Source organism: Aquarana catesbeiana, linkage group LG12 (assembly GCF_042186555.1).
Source record: "Aquarana catesbeiana isolate 2022-GZ linkage group LG12, ASM4218655v1, whole genome shotgun sequence".
Taxonomy (NCBI): domain Eukaryota; kingdom Metazoa; phylum Chordata; class Amphibia; order Anura; family Ranidae; genus Aquarana; species Aquarana catesbeiana.
In genome coordinates, this window is record NC_133335.1 from 237,770,793 (window position 1) to 237,794,829 (window position 24,037).

Genomic DNA, 24,037 nt, shown 5'->3' on the forward strand with positions numbered 1-24,037 from the left:
ACTGTCAGACAACTCTGGGTCAAAGGAGCCCAAAAATAAGTTCACTCCTGTGACCCAGAAGAGAAGTATAGCCAAAAAAAAAAAAAAACTTTGGCCATACTCCTCTTTCATAATATGAAAAAGGTTATGTCTAGAGATGCATAAAAAAAAAAAAATGTGTAAATACTTACTATATTACTAACTCCAGCAGGTTCCCCCACCCCACCTCAGCTCTACAACCAGTGCTCTGCAATATGGTCTGTAAGCTTGTCCCTTCCCAAGATGTAAACGGAAGCTCTATTAACTGGTATTCTAGACCCAAGTACATATTGGGCATTCTCAAAACAGGCATATGATGCAATATTTCTTCGCTTTTTATATCTTTGCATTATTTTCATATCTTTAAAAAAATAATCTATCTACAGTGGGGGGGGGGGGAATAATGATTTGATCCCCTGCAGATTTTACAAATTTGCCCACTTACAAAGAAATGAAGGGTCTATAATTTTTATCATAGCTGTATTTTAAATGATAGAGACAGAATATCAACCAAAAATCCAGAAAAAACACATGATACAAATGTTATAAATTGAGTTGCAGTTCAGTGAGTAAAAGAAGTATTTGATCCCCAAGCAAAACATGACTTAGTAGTTGGTGGAGAAACCCTTGTTGGCGATCACAGAGGTCAGACGTTTCTTGTAGTTGGTGACCAGGTTTGCACACATCTCAGGAGGGATTTTGGTCCACTCTTCTTTACAGATCTTCTCTAAATCCTTAAGGTTTCTTGACTGTCGCTTGGCAACTCGAAGTTTCAGCTCCCTCCATAAATTTTCTATAGGATTAATGTCTGGAGACTGGCTAGGCCACGCCATGACCTTAATGTGCATCTTCTTGAGCCACTTCTTTGTTGCCTTGGCGGTATGTTTTGGGTCATTGTCATGCTGGAAGACCCGACCATGACCCATCTTCAGTGTTCTGTCTGAGGGAAGAAGGTTCTCATCTAAGATTTTACAATACATGGCCCCATCCATTGGCACCTCAGTGTAGGAAAGTCGTCCTTTACCTTTAGCAGATAAACCGCCCCAAAGCATAATGTTTTCACCTCCGTGCTTGTCTGTAGGCAGGGCCGATCCTAGGGTCACCGGCGCCTGGGTGCAGAAATATTTCTGGCGCCCCCACATGGGCCTGGTCATCTTACCAACTCCACCCCTTTACAAATGATTCTATGGCAATGACTCAAATACAGAGCTGCTCCCCTAAGAAGTCTTTGTTACCCTGAAATCCTCCCATGATCTCTTAACAATAAAGAAAATACAGGAAGAGAGAACACTAATGAGACCTGGAGGGGAACCTCTCTGATGCACACAGAGAGGGCTTCTGTTAGAAAGAGTCCCCAGACATAATACAGGATACGGTCAAAGACTGCAGACATGATACAAGAGCTGGACAGAGACTGCAGACATAGTACAGGAGATGATCAGAGACTGCAGACATAGTACAGGAGATGGTCAGAGACTGCAGACATAGTACAGGAGATGATCAGAGACTGCAGACATAATAAAGGAGATGATCAGAGACTGCAGACGTGGTACAGGAGATGATCAGAGACTGTAGACATAGTACAGGAGACAATCAGAGACTGCAGACATGGTACAGGAGATGATCAGAGACTGCAGACATAGTACAGGAGATGATCAGAGACTGCAGACATAGTACAGGAGATGATCAGAGACTGCAGACATGGTACAGGAGATGATCAGAGACTGCAGACATGGTACAGGAGATGATCAGAGACTGCAGACATGGTACAGGAGATGATCAGAGACTGCAGACATGGTACAGGAGATGATCAGAGACTGAAGACATAATACAGGAGATGATCAGAGACTGCAGACATAATAAAGGAGATGATCAGAGACTGCAGACGTGGTACAGGAGATGATCAGAGACTGTAGACATAGTACAGGAGACGATCAGAGACTGCAGACGTGGTACAGGAGATGATCAGAGACTGTAGACATAGTACAGGAGACGATCAGAGACTGCAGACCTGGTACAGGAGATGATCAGAGACTGCAGACATAGTACAGGAGACGATCAGAGACTGCAGACATGGTACAGGAGATGATCAGAGACTGCAGACATAGTACAGGAGATGATCAGAGACTGCAGACATAGTACAGGAGATGATCAGAGACTGCAGACATAGTACAGGAGATGATCAGAGACTGCAGACATGGTACAGGAGATGATCAGAGACTGCAGACATGGTACAGGAGATGATCAGAGACTGCAGACATGGTACAGGAGATGATCAGAGACTGCAGACATAATACAGGAGATGATCAGAGACTGCAGACATAATAAAGGAGATGATCAGAGACTGCAGACGTGGTACAGGAGATGATCAGAGACTGTAGACATGGTACAGGAGACGATCAGAGACTGCAGACATGGTACAGGAGATGATCAGAGACTGCAGACATAGTACAGGAGACGATCAGAGGCTGCAGACATGGTACAGGAGATGAACAGAGACTGCAGACATAGTACAAGAGACGATCAGAGACTGCAGACATGGTACAGGAGATGATCAGAGACTGCAGACATAGTACAGGAGACGATCAGAGACTGCAGACATGGTACAGGAGATGGTCAGAGACTGCAGACATAGTACAGGAGATGATCAGAGACTGCAGACATGGTAAAGGAGATGATCAGAGACTGCAGACATGGTACAGGAGATGGTCAGAGACTGCAGACATAGTACAGGAGATGATCAGAGACTGCAGACATGGTAAAGGAGATGATCAGAGACTGCAGACATGGTACAGGAGATGATCAGAGACTGTAGACATGGTACAGGAGATGATCAGAGACTGCAGACATGGTACAGGAGATGATCAGAGACTGTAGACATAGTACAGGAGATGATCAGAGACTGTAGACATAGTACAGGAGATGATCAGAGACTGCAGACATGGTACAGGAGATGATCAGAGACTGCAGACATAGTAGAGGACATGGTCAGAGACTGTAGACATGATACAAGAGACAGTCAGAGACTGCAGACATAGTACAGGAGATGGTCAGAGACTGCAGACATGGTACAGGAGATGATCAGAGACTGCAGATATGATACAAGAGAAGGTCAGAGACTGCAGACATGGTACAAGAGAAGGTCAGAGACTGCAGATATAATACAGGAGATGGTCAGAGACTGCAGACATAATACAGGAGATGATCAGAGACTGCAGACATAGTACAGGAGATGATCAGAGACTGCAGACATAGTACAGGAGATGATCAGAGACTGCAGACATAATACAGGAGATGGTCAGAGACTGCAGACATGATACAAGAGAAGGTCAGAGACTGCAGACATAGTACAGGAGATGATCAGAGACTGCAGATATAATACAGGAGATGGTCAGAGACTGCAGTTCCTATGGACATTAGTAGATAATGGCCGATTGGCCCTCTCACCTGACCCAGCGATGGTTCCTCTGATCAGGAGTAAGCTCACTCTGAATTGCCCGTGGTGACTCCGCTGGGTAGCACCCAGATCTGTATTCTGGCAATGACTCCATTCCTTTCTCCGCCAGGGATGGCACCAGGCTGTGTGGCTTTCCCTCTGGTGGCGCAGGGCAGCGGGGTTTCCTCTCTGATGGTGTTCCCTGAGCACTGTCCTCTCCCTCTGGAGTCCTGGGTGCACTTCCCTGAAAGCTTTCCCAGGCTCCTGTATCTCTCTCTCTCCCATTTAGCTGAGCATGCTGCGTGGACTGCAGTTTCCGTGTTACAGTGGGGCTGCCAGTCCTCGGGACTACATGTCCCACAATCCTCTTCTCCTTTTTCTATTCTATTTTTCCCTGGCTGATATGAAGGTGGGGGAAGAAACATAGTGGGAGGCTGTGCTGGTCAGCGCCGCTCACTAGTATAGCAGTGCACGTGCGGAGGAGAGGGAGAGGGAGGGGAAGGGGCGAAAGAAGAGCCTGCAGCTGCAGTGACGTCACTAGGGTTGGTGTCACCAAGTGCGGTATAACATGGTGTCACCCTCCTTCCACCAACTTTAGTCGCCCCTCAGTACAGACCTCCCTCCACTAAGTATAGACCCCTACTAAGTATAAACCCCTCTCTCAGTACAGACCCCCCTTCATCAGTATAGACCCCCCCAGGACAAACCACCCCCCCTCCATTAGTAGACCCCCACCAGGACAACCCCCCTCCATTAGTACAGATCCCCCCCAGGACAAAGCCCCCCTTCATTAGTACAGACCCCCCCAGGACAACCCCCCTCCATTAGTACAGACCCCCAGGACAAACCCCCCCTCTATTAGTACAGACCCCCAGGACAAACCCCCTCCATTAGTACAGACCCCCTAGGAGAACCCCCCTCCACTAGTACAGACCCCCACAGGACAAATCCCCCCTTCATTAGTACAGACCCCCCAGGACAAACCCTCCCTCCATTAGTACAGACCCCCCCCAGGACAAACCCCCCCTCCATTAGTACAGACCCCCCAGGACAAACCCCCTCCATTACTACAGACCCCCAGGAGAACCCCCCCTCCACTAGTACAGACCCCCACAGGACAAATCCCCCCTTCATTAGTACAGACCCCCCACCAGGACAAACCCCCCTCCATTAGTACAGACCCCCCCCAGGACCCCCCCTCCATTAGTACAGACCCCCCGGACAAACACCCCCCCTCCATTAGTACAGACCCCCTAGAACAACCCCCCTCCATTAGTACAGACCCCCCAGGACAAATCCCCCCTCCATTAGTACAGATCCCCCAAGACAACTCCCCCTCCATTAGTACAGACCCCCCAGGACAACCCCCCCCCCATTAGTACAGACCCCCAGGACAACCCCCCCATTAGTACAGACCCCCCAGGACAACCCCCCCATTAGTACAGACCCCCCAGGACAACCCCCCCATTAGTACAGACCCCCCAGGACAACCCCCCATTAGTACAGACCGCCCCAGGGACAAACCTCCCTCTATCAGTACAGACAGACACATTAACACCCGGGCAGCAGCTAGAGAGGACAGTGTGCAGCCGCGCCGCCCGGGTGAAGAACAGATCGAGCGGGAGTGAGAGACAGCGGAGGAGAGAGAGAACGAGAACCTGTGTCAGACTGCAGGCACGGGCCGCCCCCCCTCCCCCCCCCCAGCGAAGTCACTGCGCGGCTGGTCTCTCTCAACACAGAGACCAGCCGCTCCGATCTCCGGCGGCTGCTCTCCTCTGACAGGAGGAGGAGGGAGGGGGGACAGGCTATAGCAATGTAAAGCACAGCGGCGCCGGCGCGGCCGCTCCGCGGCGATGAGCTGCTGCGGACAGAGCTACTTCTGGACACGGAGGAGGGAGGGGAGCACTCTGGCGCTTCAGCGCCCCCACCTCTCTGGCGCCTGGGTGCACTGCACCCCGTGCACCCGCCTGGGACCGGCCCTGGGGAGGGGAGCACTCTGGCGCTTCAGCGCCCCCACCTCTCTGGCGCCTGGGTGCACTGCACCCCGTGCACCCGCCTGGGACCGGCCCTGGCTAGAGAGGACAGTGTGCAGCCGCGCCGCCCGGGTGAAGAACAGATCGAGCGGGAGTGAGAGACAGCGGAGGAGAGAGAGAACGAGAACCTGTGTCAGACTGCAGGCACGGGCCGCCCCCCCTCCCCCCCCCCCAGCGAAGTCACTGCGCGGCTGGTCTCTCTCAACACAGAGACCAGCCGCTCCGATCTCCGGCGGCTGCTCTCCTCTGACAGGAGGAGGAGGGAGGGGGGACAGGCTATAGCAATGTAAAGCACAGCGGCGCCGGCGCGGCCGCTCCGCGGCGATGAGCTGCTGCGGACAGAGCTACTTCTGGACACGGAGGAGGGAGGGGAGCACTCTGGCGCTTCAGCGCCCCCACCTCTCTGGCGCCTGGGTGCACTGCACCCCGTGCACCCGCCTGGGACCGGCCCTGTCTGTAGGGATGGTGTTCTTAGGGTCATAGTCAGCATTTTTCTATCTCCAAACACGGCAAGTCGAGTTAATGCCAAAGAGCTCAATTTTGGTCTTATCTGACCACAGCACTTTCTCCCAATCCTTCTCTGAATCATTTAGATGTTCATTGGCAAACTTCACACGGGCCTGTACATGTGCCTTCTTGAGGAGGGGGACCTTGCGGGCGCTGCAGGATTTCAATCCATGGCGGCGTATTGTGTTACCAATGGTTGGTTTGGTGACTGTGGTCCCAACTGCCTTGAGATCATTCACAAGCTCCTCCTGTGTAGTTCTGGGCTGATCCCTCACTTTTCTCATGATCATCCTCACCTCATGAGGCAAAACCTTGCATGGAGCTCCAGACCGAGGGCGATTGATGGTTATTTTGTCTTTCTTTCATTCGCAAAAAATCAGTTGTCTCCTTCTCACCAAGCTTCTTGCTGATGGTCTTGTAGCCCATCGCAGCCTTGTACAGATCTACAATCTTGTCCATGATGTCCTTTGACAGCTCTTTGGTCTTGCCCATGATGGTGAGGTTTGAATGGAAGAAAGATTCTGTGGACAGGTGTCTTTTATACACATAATGAGTTGTCGTTAGGAGAACCTTCTTACATTGACAGGACTAATCTGTGTACCACATGAGCACCTACTGTAGCCAGTCTGTGGGAGACAGAATTATTGTTGGTTGGTAGGAGGTCAAATACTTATTTTACTCACAGAACTGCAACTCAATTTATAACATTTGTATCATGTGTTTTTTTTTTTTTTTTGGTTAATATTCTGCCTCTATCATTTAAAATACACCTATACTCCTTATTTTACTGAACACGGAGAGAGATATTTTAGTTTATGAGGACATACTTAATAAAATCTGCTCATCGTCCTGGACACTGACTAGAGAGACATTGCTAAAATCTATGTAACTAAAGTCAACATCTTGAGAACTGGATAATACAATAATTTCACCTCCGTACTACTGGTCATCATCCTTACTATACTAAGCGACACTTGCCAAATGACATCCTTGTCAAATCTGTTTATCCTTAAAGTGGCGTTCCACCCAAAAATGGAACGTGCAGTGCGACTCACGCATGCGCAGTAGGGAACCAGGCTGTGAAGCCGCAAGGCTTCACTTACTGATTCCCTTACTGAAGATGCCAGCGCCTCTACCTGGAGCCAAGGGACTGGTCAGCTTCAGGTGAGGACATCGCGGGCGCCCAGGACAGGCAAATGTCCTTATTTTAAAAGTCAGCAGCTACAGTATTTGTAGCTGCTGACTTTTAATTTTTTTTTTTTCGCAGGTGGAACTCTGTTTTGAGCTGGATACACACTATACAATTTTCTGTGGGTTTTTTTCCTTCAGATTTACTAAAATCATATAATATGAAGTCAAACCTTAAGAGTTCCAATTTGTATGCAACCAGGCAGGCTCCTTGCACTACATGGTTTTGGTAAATCTAAAAGGAAATCAGACAACAAAAGTTGTATAGTGTGTATGGGGGTCTTATTCACTCTCACTAAAAAGACATTGCTAAAGGCTACATAAATAGGGTCAACATCTTGAGGACCGGGTAATAAAATCATTTCAGCTCTGTACCATTGTTCATCATCCTCCACATACGGAGTGACAATTGCCTGACCGCTTATTGGTTACCCAATTTTCCTGTCATCCGTTTCTTGGCTGTCATATACATCTGCGATTTTATTCACTGTGCACAATAATGTAAAAAGTTGTAGAATTTGGTGGAATTAAAAATCAAGGCAATGTTGTTGGATGGACATTGTAGTTACATAGTAGGTGAGGTCGAAAAAAGACACAAGTCCAACCTATGTGTGTGATATGTCAGTATTACATTGTATATCCCTGTATGTTGCGGTCGTTCTGGTGCTTATCTAATAGTTTCTTAAAAACTATCGACCCCCCGTGAGACCACCGCCTGTGGAAGGGAATTCCACATCCAGTAAAGAACCCTCTACGTAGTTTAAGGTTAAAACTCTTTTCTTCTAATTTTAATGAGTGGCCACGAGTCTTGTTGAACTCCCTTTCACAAAAAAGTTTTCTCCCTATTGTGGGGTCACCAGTACAGTATTTGTATATTGAAATCATATCCCCTCTCAAGCGTCTCTTCTCCAGAGAGAATAAGTTCAGCGCTCACAACCTTTCCTCATAACTAAGATCCTCCAGACCCTTTATTAGCTTTGTTGCCCTTCTTTGTACTCGCAACATTTCCAGTACATCCTTCCTGAGGACTGGTGCCCAGAACTGGACAGCATACTCCAGGTGCGGCCGGACCAGAGTCTTGTAGAGCGGGAGAATTATCGTTTTATCTCTGGAGTTGATCCCCTTTTTAATGCCAATATTCTGTTTGCTTTGTTAGCAGCAGCTTGGTATTGCTGAGCCTATCATCTACTAGGACCCCCAGGCCCTTTTCCATTCTAGATTCCCCCAGAGGGTTCACTAGTGACCAAACCAAGGAACTTCATGCTCAGGAGAATTCAACCTGTTTACTTGAGACCAGTGACATCGCTGAGACTCTTCATACTCATGACAACAACGCCTATCAGTTCAAATAACTGACATCAAACGAGGCACTTTACATTGATGAAGAAGCAGCCTAGTCAGTTGACTAGAGACCAGTGACATCACTGAGAATTCATGAGAATAGAGCCTATCCGCATCACTGAAGCACTTACTCATATTGGTGTCAAGTTTAATCAATAAAGAGCATATTTTCTCCTCGCCTCATGTGGTTCCTATCAAAAAGACGATAGGAACCACATGAGGCAGCGACATGACTGCATACTCTCACTGCACGACTGGAAGACAAATCAAAGTTAAAATTAGCCGTAAATTGGACATTTGAAAGTCACATTAATTGAAAATTTTCAAGTTAGTTCAATATAATTTATAACTGTCTTTTTACCGTGCTGCCATCATTGTAGATGGAAACCTCGAGGGTCCCTGGAAAGTCCTGAAGGTATACAGATTTCAAGCATTCATCCAGCCAGGCCTCTGCATTATATGTAGGAATGATAACAGACTGAAAGATAAAAATAGAAGCCTTCTTACAGAGTGTGAAGATAAAGAGATTCCCTCCTGGAACACTGGCTGGTTTCTGGAAGAACTGCATATATTTATACACAAGTAGAGCAACCATTTAGTAGTCATTGTTCATAGTGTTTAGTTTGGGTGGTTGTATATCAGGGGGTCTACAAAGGGGGTCTACAAACCTTCTAAACAAAGGGCCAGTTAACTGTCCTCCAGCCTAGGTTCACGATTACAGCGCTGGTTCCCGCATCACATCTCTCCCGCGGGCAGTTCACACGGCCTTCTGTGAACCGCTGCGGGTATCATTACATGATACCCCCAGATCGGTTCACAGATCGCAGTGCGAACTGTGAACTCGTACAGGAATCGGATCGCTGAGGTGAGAACACCCATGCGATCCGATTCTAGTGCGGGGGAAAAACAAGGCCCTGTACTTTTTTCTGTGCGAATCTAATACAACTGTATGGCTGAACTTGCATCTCATAGAGATCGCATGTGATCGGCATCACTGGTGCGAGGCACCTGCGATGTTTGTGATCAGACTGGTGTGAACCTGGGCTCAGACTTTAGGTGGGCCAGACTGTGGCCAGTCGGGGCAGAATAGTTCCCCAGCATCCATGGGTGTAAACAATGCCTCGGGCTTGGTGGTCATTGGGAGTATAAACGTTACATTGTGCTTGGTGTCAGTGGGAGGAACAGTGCCCCACCGCTGGCGTCGGTGGGAGGAACAGTGCCCCACCGCTGGCGTCGGTGGGAGGAACAGTGCCCCACCGCTGGCGTCGGTGGGAGGAACAGTGCCTGATCGTTGTTGCAAGTGGGAGGAATTATGCCCCATCTTTGGTATCAGTGAGAGAAATAGTGCCCTATCCATAGTGTCACTGACTGAAATTGTGTCCCATCCATGGTGTCAGTGAAACAAGTGCCCTTACATTGATGTCAATGGGGGAAATAATGGCCTACAATGGTGTCAACAGAAGGATTGGTGCCCCAAGGGCAAGGTAAAGACAATAAAAGGGCCATAACCATCCCTCAAGTCTTAGTTTGGAGACCACTGTTGTACATGAACCCCTTTATTGCTCTTTGCTGTGCCTTGAAATGGTACTCAAGCGCAACTTTCCTGACTTGATGGCTGTACCTACCCTGGAGTTAAGGCACACTAACCCCCTAATCAATAAGAATACCCATATTTCATTACTTAGACACTCTCTGGAGCTAGAATTCACCATTTGTTTGAGCAGCATTACGTCTTGAAGAAAAATGAAGGGTTTGTTATAGAATGTCCTGAAACCTGATGGCACTATTATGCAAATTTTCACTTCAGCAAGAGTTTTGCCCATCCCCTTCAGCACACTGACATTGGTTAGTGCAGTGGTCATCAACCCTGTCCTCAGGGCCCACTAACAGGCCAGGTTTTATGTATTACATTGGGGGAGATGCAGACTAGAATACTGCAATCACTGAGCAGCAAATTATATCACCTGTGATGTATTTCAGTTATCTTGCAAACCTGGCCTGTTAGTGGACCCTGAGGACAGGGTTGATGACCACTGGGTTAGTGAATCTGCACATTTCTGAAATGGGAAAATAGCAAGGCACGGGAGGCAGTAGGAGACACGGTGTTTACGGTAAGTAAAAATTTGCATAATACAGCACGTAGAAAAAAAAGGGCACTTAATTGCCCCGTCCATAAATATTAAGAAAAAGAGGGAGGTACTAATGGGAGTGCTACCAACGGTCTGACTTTATAGGCCAGGAAACAATGGAGAAGAAAACAATATAAATAATCACATTTATTGAGAGAATACAAAATACAGACATAAGCTTCAAAAAGAGTAAAAACCATCATATATATGCATCTGTGTTCTTAGTGAAGTGAGCCCTTGTGCGTCTACGTGTTTCGCCGTTAGGCTTCTTCAGGACACGACCAAGGTTCAAAGATGTAACAGATGAGAGAAAAAAATCTCTCTATCTTAAATTGGAATGCGCTATTATATATACACGACCTAGGTGAGCGACGAATTTTCAAAATTCTGAATAGTAAGCGAGCTTCAGATTTTCTGAACAGGGGCAGGCAAAACCCTACACTCCACACATGTATGAGGCCAACGTATACAGGGGAAAACGCACACATGTGCAGCATTCAGCGGTCTCCCAGGGGCATGTCCCCATACCTCAACCTCCATGTACAGCGTGTTAACTCAGGCGTGTTAACTCAGGCTTTACTAGCCATGAGCATTGTTGAATTCTATTAAGAGGCATTTTCCCCTGTATATGTTGGACATTAATGTTGTTCTGCTGGCCTCATACATGTGTGGAGTGTAGGGATTTGCCTGCCCCTGTTCAGAAAATCTGAAGCTCACTTACTATTCAGAATTCTGAAAATTGGTTGCTCACCTAGGTCGTGTATATATAATAGCGCATTCCAATTTAAGATAGAGAGATTTGTTCTCTCATCTGTTACATCTTTGAACCTTGGTCGTGTCCTGAAGAAGCCTAACGGCGAAACGCGTAGATGCACAAGGGCTCACTGCACTAAGAACACAGATGCATAAATATGATGGTTTTTACTCTTTTTGAAGATTATGTCTGTATTTTGTATTCTCTCAATAAATGTGATTATTTATATTGTTTTCTTCTCCATTGTTTCCTGGCCTATAAAGTCCAACCTTTGGTAGTACTTCCATTAGTACCGCCCTCTTTTTTGCATAATACAGTACCTCAAAGTTCATAAGTCCAGGAAAATAAAAAATGTGCACCTCAGGGTCCCTGTTGTTGCATTTAGGTGCCAGATTTCTATTATCGCACTGTAAAAACAGGAACCTTATGGACTATTATCATTTGCAAAATATAAAATAGAGCCTAATAGAATAGAAGTGATGTTCATAGCAGATTACAATTTCTGTTTTTCTTTTAAAATCAAAAAAAAATTAAAAATACATCTGGACCAGAAATGCCACAAAATGTCATGATTTTCATAAAAGAGCCCAAACTGTGCAGATTTGTTAATACCCCGCTGTGTTTTGTACACATTTACAGCTACACAGAATGATCTTGGCACTGGAAACCATGAGAAAAGTCTTGTGGAACCATTATCAGTTAACTAGGGAGGTTTTTTGGGGGCAGAAATCATAAAAAAAAGTCACGTATCTCCGTGAAAATGGTTTACTACCCCGTGAAAATTGACGAAAACAATCAAAACTGAAGAGAGGGCCCCTAAATGATTTTCTGCTGGCAGATAAGGGGGGACTAAGGGGTACCAGGAAGAGGGATTGGGCTGGAGAACAGCTGCACATGATATCGTGACCCTTGGATAATCCTGCTTGACCCAAACATGGCCCCGTTGTTCCCTCGAAAAAAACGTTAAGTAGGCTGCAGCTGGCAGATGTGGCGGGATATTTTCAGCAGGGGGCAAAATGAATCAGCAGAACATAGGCTAAGCCAGGTTAGCGAAGCAGAGGGTTATGGGTAGCCTCTCAGTTACATCAGGATAAGCTATGATTCCGAGTGCGCTAAATATATTACATGCATTTTTTTATTACTTCACATGCCAGAGGTCTGTTTGCAAGGAAATGATGTCCAGATTGAATTACTGCACTTGAAACTGTCATCACTTCTCTCTGTCTTGTTGAAGACCTAATGATCAATAAGGCTCATGTGCTGAGCGAGGGGCTCATCCAGTCTTCACGCTGCACAAGGCAAGTCTGGAGGGGCTCTGCTGGGATAAGTAATAGAAGTGAAGAGGAACTGCACTCCCAAGAGCCCCCCAGACACTTCAATATGTACAGAATTCTGCAGTGCAAAGTGGGTTCTTAACTGAGCTCTACAGGTGATACTCGAAAAATTAGAATATCATGCAAAAGTTCATTTATTTCACTAACGCAACTTAAAAGGTGAAACTAATATATGAGATAGTTCAAGCCGTGATTTGTCATAATTGTGATGGATTATGGCTTACAGCTCATGAAAACCCCAAATCCACAATCTCCGAAAATGAGAATATTGTGAAAAGGTGGAATATTCTAGGCTCAAAGTGTCCCACTCTAATCAGATAATTAAGCCATAACACCTGCAAAGGGTTCTTGAGCCTTTAAATCAGGGGTCTCAAACTGGCGGCCCTCCAGCTGTTGCAAAACTACAAGTCCTATCATGCCTCTGCCTGTGGGAGTCATGCTTGTAACTGTCAGCCTTGCAATGCCTCTTGGGACTTGTACTTTCGCAACAGCTGGAGGGCCACCAGTTGGAGACCCCTGCTTTAAATGGTCTCTCAGTCGGGTTCAGTAGGAATCACAATCATGGGAAAGACCTGCTGACCTGATAGTTGTGCAGAAAACCATCATTGATGCCCTTCATAAGGAGGGAAAGCCTCAAAAGGTAATTGCAAAAGTTTGATGTTCCCAAAGTGCCGTATCAATGCACATTAATAGAAAAGTTATGTGGAAGGGAAAAGTGTGGAAAAAAAAGGTGCACAAGCAGCAGGGATGACCGCAGCCTGGAGAGGATTGTCAGGAAAAGGCCATCCAAAAGTGTTGGGGACTTTCACAAGGAGTGGACTGAGGATGGAGTCAGAGCATCAAGAGCCACCAGACACAGACGGATCCTGGACATGGGCTTCAAATGTCGTAGTCCTCCTGTCAAGCCACTCCTGAACAAACAACATCAGAAGCCTCTTACCTGGGCTAAAGAAAAACAGACCTGGTCTGTTGCTCAGTGGTCCAAAGTCCTCTTCTCTGATGAGAGCAAATTTTGCATCTCATTTGAAAACCAAGGACCCAGAGTATGGAGGAAGAATGGAGAGGCACACACTGCAAGATGCTTGAAGTCCAGTGTGAAGTTTCCACAGTCTGTGTTGATTGGAGAGCAGTGTCATCTGCTGGTGTTGGTCCAGTGTGCTTCATTAAGTCCAGGGTCAACGCAACCGTCTACCAGGAGATTTTGGGGCGCTTCATGCTTCCTTCCGCAGACGAGCTCTATGGGGATGCTGACTTCATTTTCCAGCAGGACTTGGCACCTGCCCACACTGCCAAAAGCACCAAAACCTGGCTCAATGACCGTGGGATTACTGTGCTTGATTGGCCAGCAAACTCGCCTGACCTGAACCCCATAGAGAATCTATGGGGCATTGCCAAGAGAAAGATGAGAGACATGAGACTGAACAATGCAGAAGAGCTGAAGGCTGAGTACATATGCATGCTTATACTTTTCAGAGGTCCGATATTGTTCTATGTGCAATCCTTGTTTTATTGATTGCATGTAATATTCTAATTTTCTGAGATTGTGGATTTGGGGTTTTAATGAGCTGTAAGCCATAATCATCACAATTATGACAAATCACGGCTTGAACTATCTTGCTTTGCATGTAATGAGTCTATCTCATATATTAGTTTCACCTTTTAAGTTGCATTGGTGAAATAAATTTAACTTTTGAACAATATTCTAATTTTTCGAGTATCACCTGTGTATGATATATAGATATATATATATATATATATATATATATATATATATATATATATATATATATATATATATATATATATATCTAACACATACACAGTGGGGACGGAAAGTATTCAGACCCCCTTAAATTTTTCACTCTTTGTTATATTACAGCAATTTGCTAAAATCATTTAAGTTCATTTTTTTTCCTCATTAATGTACACACAGCACCCCATATTGACAGAAAAACACAGAATTGTTGACATTTTTGCAGATTTATTAAAAAAGAAAAACTGAAATATCACATGGTCCTAAGTATTCAGACCCTTTGCTCAGTATTTAGTAGAAGCTCCTTTTGATCTAATACAGCCATGAGTCTTTTTGGGAAAGATGCAACAAGTTTTTCACACCTGGATTTGGGGATCCTCTGCCATTCCTCCTTGCAGATCCTCTCCAGTTCTGTCAGGTTGGATGGTAAACGTTGGTGGACTGTAAATTACTGTAAATTCAACATGGCAACTCATGGCAAAGAACTCTCTGAGGATCTGAAGAAAATAATTGTTGCTCCACATAAAGATGGCCAAGGCTATAAGAAGATTGCCAAGACACTGAAACTTAGCTGCAGCACGGTGGCCAAAACCATACAGCGGTATAACAGGACAGGTTCCCCTCAGAACAGGCCTCACCATGGTCCACCAAAGAAGTTGAGTCCACATGCTCAGCGTCATATCCAGAAGTTGTCTTTGGGAAATAGGCGTACGAGTGCTGCCAGCATTGCTGCAGGGGTTGAAGGGTTGGGGGGGTCAGCCTATCAGTGCTCAGACCATACACCGCACACTGCATCAAATTGGTCTGCATGGCTGTTCTCCCAGAAGGAAGCCTCTTCTAAAGATGACGCACAAGAAAGCCCGCAAAACAGTTTGCTAAAGACAAGTAGACTAAGGACATGGATTACTGGAACCATGTCCTGTGGTCTGATGAGACCAAGATAAACGTATTTGGTTCAGATGGTGACAAGCGTGTGTGGGGGCAACCAATTGAGGAGGACAAAGACAAGTGTGTCTTGTCTACAGTCAAGCATGGTGGTGGGAGTGTCATGGTCTGGGGCTGCATGAGTGCTGCCGGCACTGGGGAGCTACAGATCATTGAGGGAACCATGGATGCCAACATGTACTGTGACCTATTGAAGCAGAGCATGATCCCCTCCCTTCAGAGACTGGGCCGCAGGGCAGTATTCCAACATGATAACCACCCCCAAACACACCACCAAGACCACCACTGCCTTGCTAAAGAAGCTGAGGGTAAAGGTGATGGACTGGTCAAGCATGTCTCCAGACCTAAACCCTATTGAACATCTGTGGGACATCCTCAAACAGAAGGTGGAGGAGCGCAAGGTCTCTAACATCCACCAGCTCCGTGATGTCATCATGGAGGAGGGGAAGAGGACTCCAGTGACAACCTGTGAAGCTCTGGTGACCTCCATGCCCAAGAGGGTTAAGGCAGTAAGGGGTGTACTCACTTTTGTGAGATACTGTATGTATGTATATATGTATATATATATATATATATATATATATATATATATATATATATATATATCTGTGCACGAGCGAGCCATTTCTTCATCGGCACGTGCGGATACAGTGAATATCTTCTAAACTGTGCAAGTTTAGGAGATACTCATGGTACTTACAGGTAAGCCTTGTTATAGTGATGTAACAGGGTTTACAACCACTTTAAAGGCTTCTATTTTTTGTTCCCCCTAAAATAAAAAAAGAGGTTTATACATATCTGCTCTGTGCAAAGATAATACCGAACAATCCCTCACCTCCTCTTCTGAAGTTCCCCGTTGGTGGTGTCTGCTCCTCCTCTTCTCTGAGAGCCCCCATAACATGCTGTACACGTGTGTGCGCACTCTTAAGCTGGGCTGTGTGAATCCATAGACACACACAGCACAGCTTGGCCAAGCCCTGCACTCCCTCCTCACAAAAGTTTGACTGACAAGCAGCAGAAGCCCATGGTTCCAGCTGCTCTCTGTCTGTCCTGTGAGAGAGGAGAGAGTAGAGAGACTGGCACTGCTGCAGAGCAAGGTGCTGTATTGACAGAGGTAAGTATCTAGGGCCCTTTCACATTTACCTGTTTTTGATGCGTTTTGGGGGTTAAAAGGGGTATGAAAAATGTGTCCCTTTAAATCCTATGGAAGTCTTCCCGCCAATGCAATGTAGTTTGCATTTTTAAAAGTTCTGCATGCTGCATCTTTGGTGCGCTTTTTAAAAGTGCACCATAAACACATCTCCCATTGAATTCTATAGAAAAAGAAGCATCTACTAAGTACTCAGTTCAAGTGGGTGTACACTTTTGTAGTCTGTTGTTTTGTGTGTGTGTTTTTTTTTTTTTTTTATTATTTTAAATCACTTTGCAAAAATGTGTTTTCACTTTGACACTAAAGAGCAGTCCATCACCTTTACCCTCAGAGCATATTTCTATTAATAAGTGTAAAAGAAATAAATCTGCCGTGACTCCGTGTTCTAGGACAAGGGTCTCCAAACTTTCTAAGCAAAGGGCCAGTTTACCACCCTTCAGGCTTTAGGGGGGGGCAAGAAAATGCCCCAAAATCAGTGCCCCATCTTTTGTTTTAATGGGAGAAATAATACCCCATTGTTGGTATCAATGGGACGAATAGTGACCAATTGACGGTGTCGGTAGGGTGACCCATCATTGGTGTCAGTTGGTGAAATAGTGCCCCAAGGGCCAGATAAAGGCAAGCAAAGGGCCACATTCAGCCCCCCCGGGCCGCAGTTTGGAGACCACTGTACTAGGACAATGAAAGGTGAAATCCTCCAAGGGGGTGAATACTTTCTATAGGCGCTGTATACTGTATATTAGCCAATAGTCATTATCTTTTCAGACGTTTTAAGGAAAGCCAATTCTCTATATGTATGTCCAAAACCATGAAAACCACCTACCACATCCGCTGGCCGGCCAATCCCTGTCCCCTCCGCTGGAGCAGAAGCATCAGAAGGGTCTTCATGGGGATTCATAGGCCTGGGAATACAACAAAGCAATGACTTATTCTCTAACATTGAAATGTGTTACACAATAACAATTTAATGGCTACACAAACCTACAAGGTTTTTTACTTATTTGCTTAAATATACCAGTAAAAAGCATTTTGAAAAACAAAATAAAATAATACCACTCAAATGCCTCTGTTTTTTACCCCAACTAACTTACCGCAACACTTTCAGGTGCTGGTTGGGCTGAATGCCGGTGTTCTGACTAGAACTGTCCTCCTATCGCATAGTGTCCGCCCCGTACTGCGCAGGCGCAGCACGGAGCAGAAGGAGATGCCGAAAGTGTCCAAAGTTGATCAGCTGACCATCAGCTGTACACGGCGCTTGGGCGATGGCTTTGTAAGAGGGCCGCTCGCCACGCTTCGGGCACGGCCTCGCTGCGCTCGGCAATTATTTATTCTAACTCTATTCTGTCCACTTGGATAGTAGGGAATGAACCTGGACATAGAGTGAGAATAAAAGCGCAGGCGCCGTGTACAGCTGTTGATCAGCTATTAAACTTCGGAGACTTTCGGCATCTCATTTGTCCTCCATACGGCGCCTGCGCAGTACAGGGCGGACACTATATGATAGGGGACTGTATTCGACCGGCTCGTCAGGCACATTGGAGGCTACAACAAAATGGCGCCCAGCCGCACACATCCTTTAAAGTAGGTAAATTCTGCTTTGGCTTCAGCTTGGTCTCCCACCCATGGAAGAAATCCCTCAAACACGTTTCGCCCAATATGGGGGCTTAAAAGAGAAGCATAGGAATTAAAAAAAAATAAAATAAACATTTATACTTACCTAGGTGGATGCAGCATCTGTCCCCTGCTGGCTCTAAGACCGAGAACCGAGCGATCACATGACCATTGATTGTTCAGTTTCCAGTCTTCAGTGAGCAGAAAGTGGTGAAAAAACTTCCGGTTACCACAAAGGCTCCCACCGTCTGCCAGCCCCACCATCTGACAGTTCTTAAATAACTAAGGGGCAGGGCCTCCCAATGATGTCATCAGATGACCCACACCCCTTGTGGCATGCGGGGCATGCTAGGTCACCGGGTATCCCTCCCCCTAAGCTATTTAAGAACTATCAGATGGCAGAGCTTGCAAACGCCAGGAGCCTTTGTCGGGACTGGAGGTTTTCTTTTTTCGGATCGGCGGGCAGTGCGATTGCCAATGGATGTATTTTTTTTTTTTTTTTAATATAAAGAACTTGTGTTGTATTTTTATTAACTTTTTACACTTTTTGGTAAATGAGTAGGGCTGCTATGTACCACATACTCATTCACATAAGGAAGGGGGCTAGGATCTGAGGGCCCCCATGTTAAAGGGGGGTCCAGATTCTGATAAGCACCCCGCCCGCAGACCCCCACAACCAAAGGCCAGGGTTGTGGGGAAGAGGCCCTTGGGGACAACATGGGGCCCCCCCTTGCTCCAAAGCACCCCCCATGTTGAGGGCATGTGGCCTGATATGATTCAGGAGGGGGGGGCATTTGTACTCCCCCCCCCCTTTCCTAGCCTGCCAGGCTACATGTTTGGATAAAGGCTTGGTATGGATTTTGGGGGGACTCAAATTAATTTTGGTGTGGGGTTCTCCTTAAAATCCATACCGGACCCAAAGGCCCCGATATAGATTGGGGGAGGGGAAGCACACTGTTTTTTAGTCTGCATTTTGCATTGTCTTTTGTTTGAAAACCCGCTGACAGCGGATATGCCATCGTTGTTAAGGACGCGGCGGCCGGCTTCTCAACCTGCTCCTAAGTAAGGATGAGCTCCGGTGTGTTCGCACAGCCCACGTGTAGAGCCCGCCAGGAAGTCAGCACTGCGAACACGCCGGAGCTCATCCTTACTCCTAAGGACCGAGCCTCTTTCTGAGATTTGGTGTTTACAAGTTAAAAACAGTTTTTTTTGCTAGAAAATTACTTAGAACCCCCAAACATTATATGTTTATTTTTTTTCGAACACCCTAGAGAATAAAATGGCAGTCGTTGCAATACTTTTTGGCACACCGTATTTGCGCAGTGGTCTTTTTTATGGAAAAAAATCATTTTTTTAATAAAAAAATAAGACAACAGTAAAGTTAGTCCAATTTTTTTTCATATTGGGAAAGATAATGTTACGCTAAGTAAATTGATACCGAACATGTCACGCTTCAAAGTTGCACCCGCTCGTTGAATGGCGACAAACTTTTACCCTTAAAAATCTCCATAGGCGACGTTTAAAAAAAATTCTACAGGTTGCATGTTTTGAGTTACAGAGGAGGTCTAGGGCTAGAATTATTGCTCTCACTCTAACGATCGCGGCGATACCTTTTTTTTTTTTTTTTGCACAGAGCGGCTCTCGATTCTCCATTTCTGGGGTCCCCCCGGTGGTGCTCCTGGCTCCTCCTCTTCATCGAGTGCGCCCATGGACAGCCGCTTTCCATGGGGGCACCCATGCAAGCGCGCTCCCGAGTCCTGCTGCTGCATCCATTGACACAGACATCAGGACTTGGCCACGCCCCCTGTGTCACTGGATTTAATTGACAAAGCCATTGGCTCCCGCTGCTATCAATCTATCCAATAAGGACACAAGACAGCGCCTGGGCTTGTGCTTGTTACTGGAACAATCGGGTTCAGGTAAGTAAAAGGGGGACTCTTGGGGGGCAGCTGCAGCACAGAAGGTTTTTCACCTTAATGCATAAAGGTGAAAACCCATGAGGCTTTATAACTCCTTTAAACCTTCGGGTGAGTTGAATACTTGTTTCCCCCACTGAGTGCATTGGTTCCTTCCGCAGGCCTGTGCTGATGTAAGAGCCAGCAGGGGAAACCACAGCATGCAGAGGGGGAGCCGTTATTCCACACCCAGAAATGCGGTGTATTCCCAACAGCTGGGGAGGGGTGAAGAGGCGACATATTGACAGAGAGAGGTGAGTGTGGAGACTCTTTTATTACAGGTATGATGTACTACACAGACCGGGACCCTCTAAGGATGCAGCCACACCTGTAAATGTACCCGGCCTGTGATTAGATGTGAGAACCCCAGCAAGGGTTCCCGCTCTTAGCTGTGAGTAGGAAGCCTTATTGAAAGCAATGTATTGCAGTGTGTCAGCAATCACATGTCAGTGATTACCCTGGGTGCAAACTACCTACTTCCAGGGCCTATCACTTGCATTGGATCCCTGCGTGATTAATTACATGAGAGTGGCTGCAGGAGCCGGTAGCCTCCTTTTGCTTTCAATGGGGCGGCCTCCTTGTGGTTAATCATGGGAACCCCCCGCTGAGGTTCTCACATCTAATCCCAGGCAGGGGGGCATTTACAGGTGTGATGGCACCCCTAGGATCTTTATCCCTCCCTGTGTATTATAGGATCTTTATCCCTCCCTGTGTATTATAGGATCTGCATCCCTCCCTGTGTATTATAGGATCTGCATCCCTCCCTGTGTATTATAGGATCTGCATCCCTCCCTGTGTATTATAGGATCTGCATCCCTCCCTGTGTATTATAGGATCTGCATCCCTCCCTGTGTATTATAGGATCTGCATCCCTCCCTGTGTATTATAGGATCTGCATCCCTCCCTGTGTATTATAGGATCTGCATCCCTCCCTGTGTATTATAAGATCTGCATCCCTCCCTGTGTATTATAGGATCTTTATCCCTCCCTGTGTATTATAGGATCTGCATCCCTCCCTGTGTATTATAGGATCTGCATCCCTCCCTGTGTATTATAGGATCTGCATCCCTCCCTGTATATTATAGGATCTGCATCCCTCCCTGTATATTATAGGATCTCCATCCCTCCCTGTATATTATATGATCTGTTTCCCTGTATATTATATGATCTGCATCCCTCCCTGTATATTATATGATCTGTATCCCTGTATATTATATGATCTGTATCCCTCCCTGTATATTATATGATCTGTATCCCTCCCTGTATATTATATGATCTGCATCCCTCCCTGTATATTATATGATCTGTATCCCTCCCTGTGTATTATAGGATCTGCATCCCTCCCTGTATATTATAGGATCTGCATCCCTCCCTGTATATTATAGGATCTGCATCCCTCCCTGTATATTATAGGATCTCCATCCCTCCCTGTATATTATATGATCTGTATCCCTGTATATTATATGATCTGTATCCCTCCCTGTATATTATATGATCTGTATCCCTCCCTGTATATTATATGATCTGTATCCCTCCCTGTATATTATATGATCTGCATCCCTCCCTGTATATTATATGATCTGTATCCCTCCCTGTATATTATATGATCTGCATCCCTCCCTGTGTATTATATGATCTGTATCCCTCCCTGTGTATTATATGATCTGTATCCCTCCCTGTGTATTATATGATCTGTATCCCTCCCTGTGTATTATATGATCTGTATCCCTCCCTGTGTATTATCTGTGTGAAGGGAAATAATTGTCCTCCAACACTGAATTTTTTAGATTGTAAGCTCTCAGGATCCCTCTCGTATTGTCTCCCTTGGTGTTGGTGTCATACAACTTCTGTATAATAATAATGGGGAAGGAACACTGACTGCACTGCCTCGGCTATCATAGAGACACACACAGTGCTCACACCCTGCTGCCATCCAATCACACACTGAGGATACAATGTAACAATCGCTGATACAATACAATGTAACACTGCCCGGCACACTGAGGATACAATGTAACATTCTCTCCCTCACACACCTGACCAGCAGCAGCCACGCGGCTTCCCCCAGCCGACCGGGACTACACAGGGATCCGGGGAGGAGCCCGGCAGCTGATTGGTTAACTTCACCCGCTTCTTGCTCCTGGTTGGCCGACACGGCTGTCCGCTAATGCGGAGAATCAACAGTAACACCACGTGACAGGAGCTAACCCCTCCCACCCAGTGCTGTGTACTCACCTGTGTATCTCAGAGTAGGAGGAGCTCATTAACCCCTTCATCACCCTCATATGAGGACTGTCATTAACCCCTTCATCACCCTCATATGAGGACTGTCATTAACCCCTTCATCACCCCCATATAAGGACTGTCATTAACCCCTTCATCACCCCCATATAAGGACTGTCATTAACCCCTTCATCACCCCCATATAAGGACTGTCATTAACCCCTTCATCACCCTCATATGAGGACTGTCATTAACCCCTTCATCACCCTCATATGAGGACTGTCATTAACCCCTTCATCACCCCCATATGAGGACTGTCATTAACCCCTTCATCACCCCCATATAAGGACTGTCATTAACCCCTTCATCACCCTCATATGAGGACTGTCATTAACCCCTTCATCACCCCCATATAAGGACTGTCATTAACCCCTTCATCACCCCCTATATAAGGACTGTCATTAACCCCTTCATCACCCCCATATAAGGACTGTCATTAACCCCTTCATCACCCTCATATGAGGACTGTCATTAACCCCTTCATCACCCCCATATGAGGACTATCATTAACCCCTTCATCACCCCCTATATAAGGACTGTCATTAACCCCTTCATCACCCCCATATGAGGACTGTCATTAACCCCTTCATCACCCTCATATGAGGACTGTCATTAACCCCTTCATCACCCCCATATAAGGACTGTCATTAACCCCTTCATCACCCCCATATAAGGACTGTCATTAACCCCTTCATCACCCCCATATGAGGACTATCATTAACCCCTTCATCACCCTCATATGAGGACTGTCATTAACCCCTTCATCACCCTCATATGAGGACTGTCATTAACCCCTTCATCACCCCATATGAGGACTGTCATTAACCCCTTCATCACCCCCATATAAGGACTGTCATTAACCCCTTCATCACCCTCATATGAGGACTGTCATTAACCCTTTCATCACCCCCTATATAAGGACTGTCATTAACCCCTTCATCACCCCCATATAAGGACTGTCATTAACCCCTTCATTACCCCCATATAAGGACTGTCATTAACCCCTTCATCACCCTCATATGAGGACTGTCATTAACCCCTTCATCACCCTCATATGAGGACTGTCATTAACCCCTTCATCACCCCCATATGAGGACTGTCATTAACCCCTTCATCACCCCCATATAAGGACTGTCATTAACCCCTTCATCACCCTCATATGAGGACTGTCATTAACCCCTTCATCACCCCCATATAAGGACTGTCATTAACCCCTTCATCACCCCCATATAAGGACTGTCATTAACCCCTTCATCACCCCCATATAAGGACTGTCATTAACCCCTTCATCACCCCCATATGAGGACTATCATTAACCCCTTCATCACCCTCATATGAGGACTGTCATTAACCCCTTCATCACCCCCTATATAAGGACTGTCATTAACCCCTTCATCACCCCCATATAAGGACTGTCATTAACCCCTTCATCACCCCCTATATAAGGACTGTCATTAACCCCTTCATCACCCCCATATAAGGACTGTCATTAACCCCTTCATCACCCCCATATAAGGACTGTCATTAACCCCTTCATCACCCCCATATAAGGACTGTCATTAACCCCTTCATCACCCCCATATGAGGACTGTCATTAACC

General features: G+C 46.2%; 1 protein-coding gene across 2 annotated transcripts in view; it reads right to left on the minus strand.

The window, feature by feature from the left end:
* The window catches only part of B3GNTL1 (UDP-GlcNAc:betaGal beta-1,3-N-acetylglucosaminyltransferase like 1), a 431,353-nt gene extending 409,014 nt beyond the window's left edge, over positions 1–22,339 (minus strand). For both annotated transcript variants that reach the window (XM_073606958.1, XM_073606957.1), the window contains exons 1-3: positions 22,191–22,339; positions 17,412–17,490; positions 8,885–9,001 (exon numbers count right to left, since the gene is read on the minus strand). In XM_073606958.1, the coding sequence (XP_073463059.1) occupies positions 8,885–9,001; positions 17,412–17,486 (192 nt within the window). In that variant the 5' untranslated portion in view covers positions 17,487–17,490; positions 22,191–22,339. The remainder of the gene's footprint in view (positions 1–8,884; positions 9,002–17,411; positions 17,491–22,190) is intronic.
* Between the last annotated feature and the right edge of the window lie 1,698 nt (positions 22,340–24,037).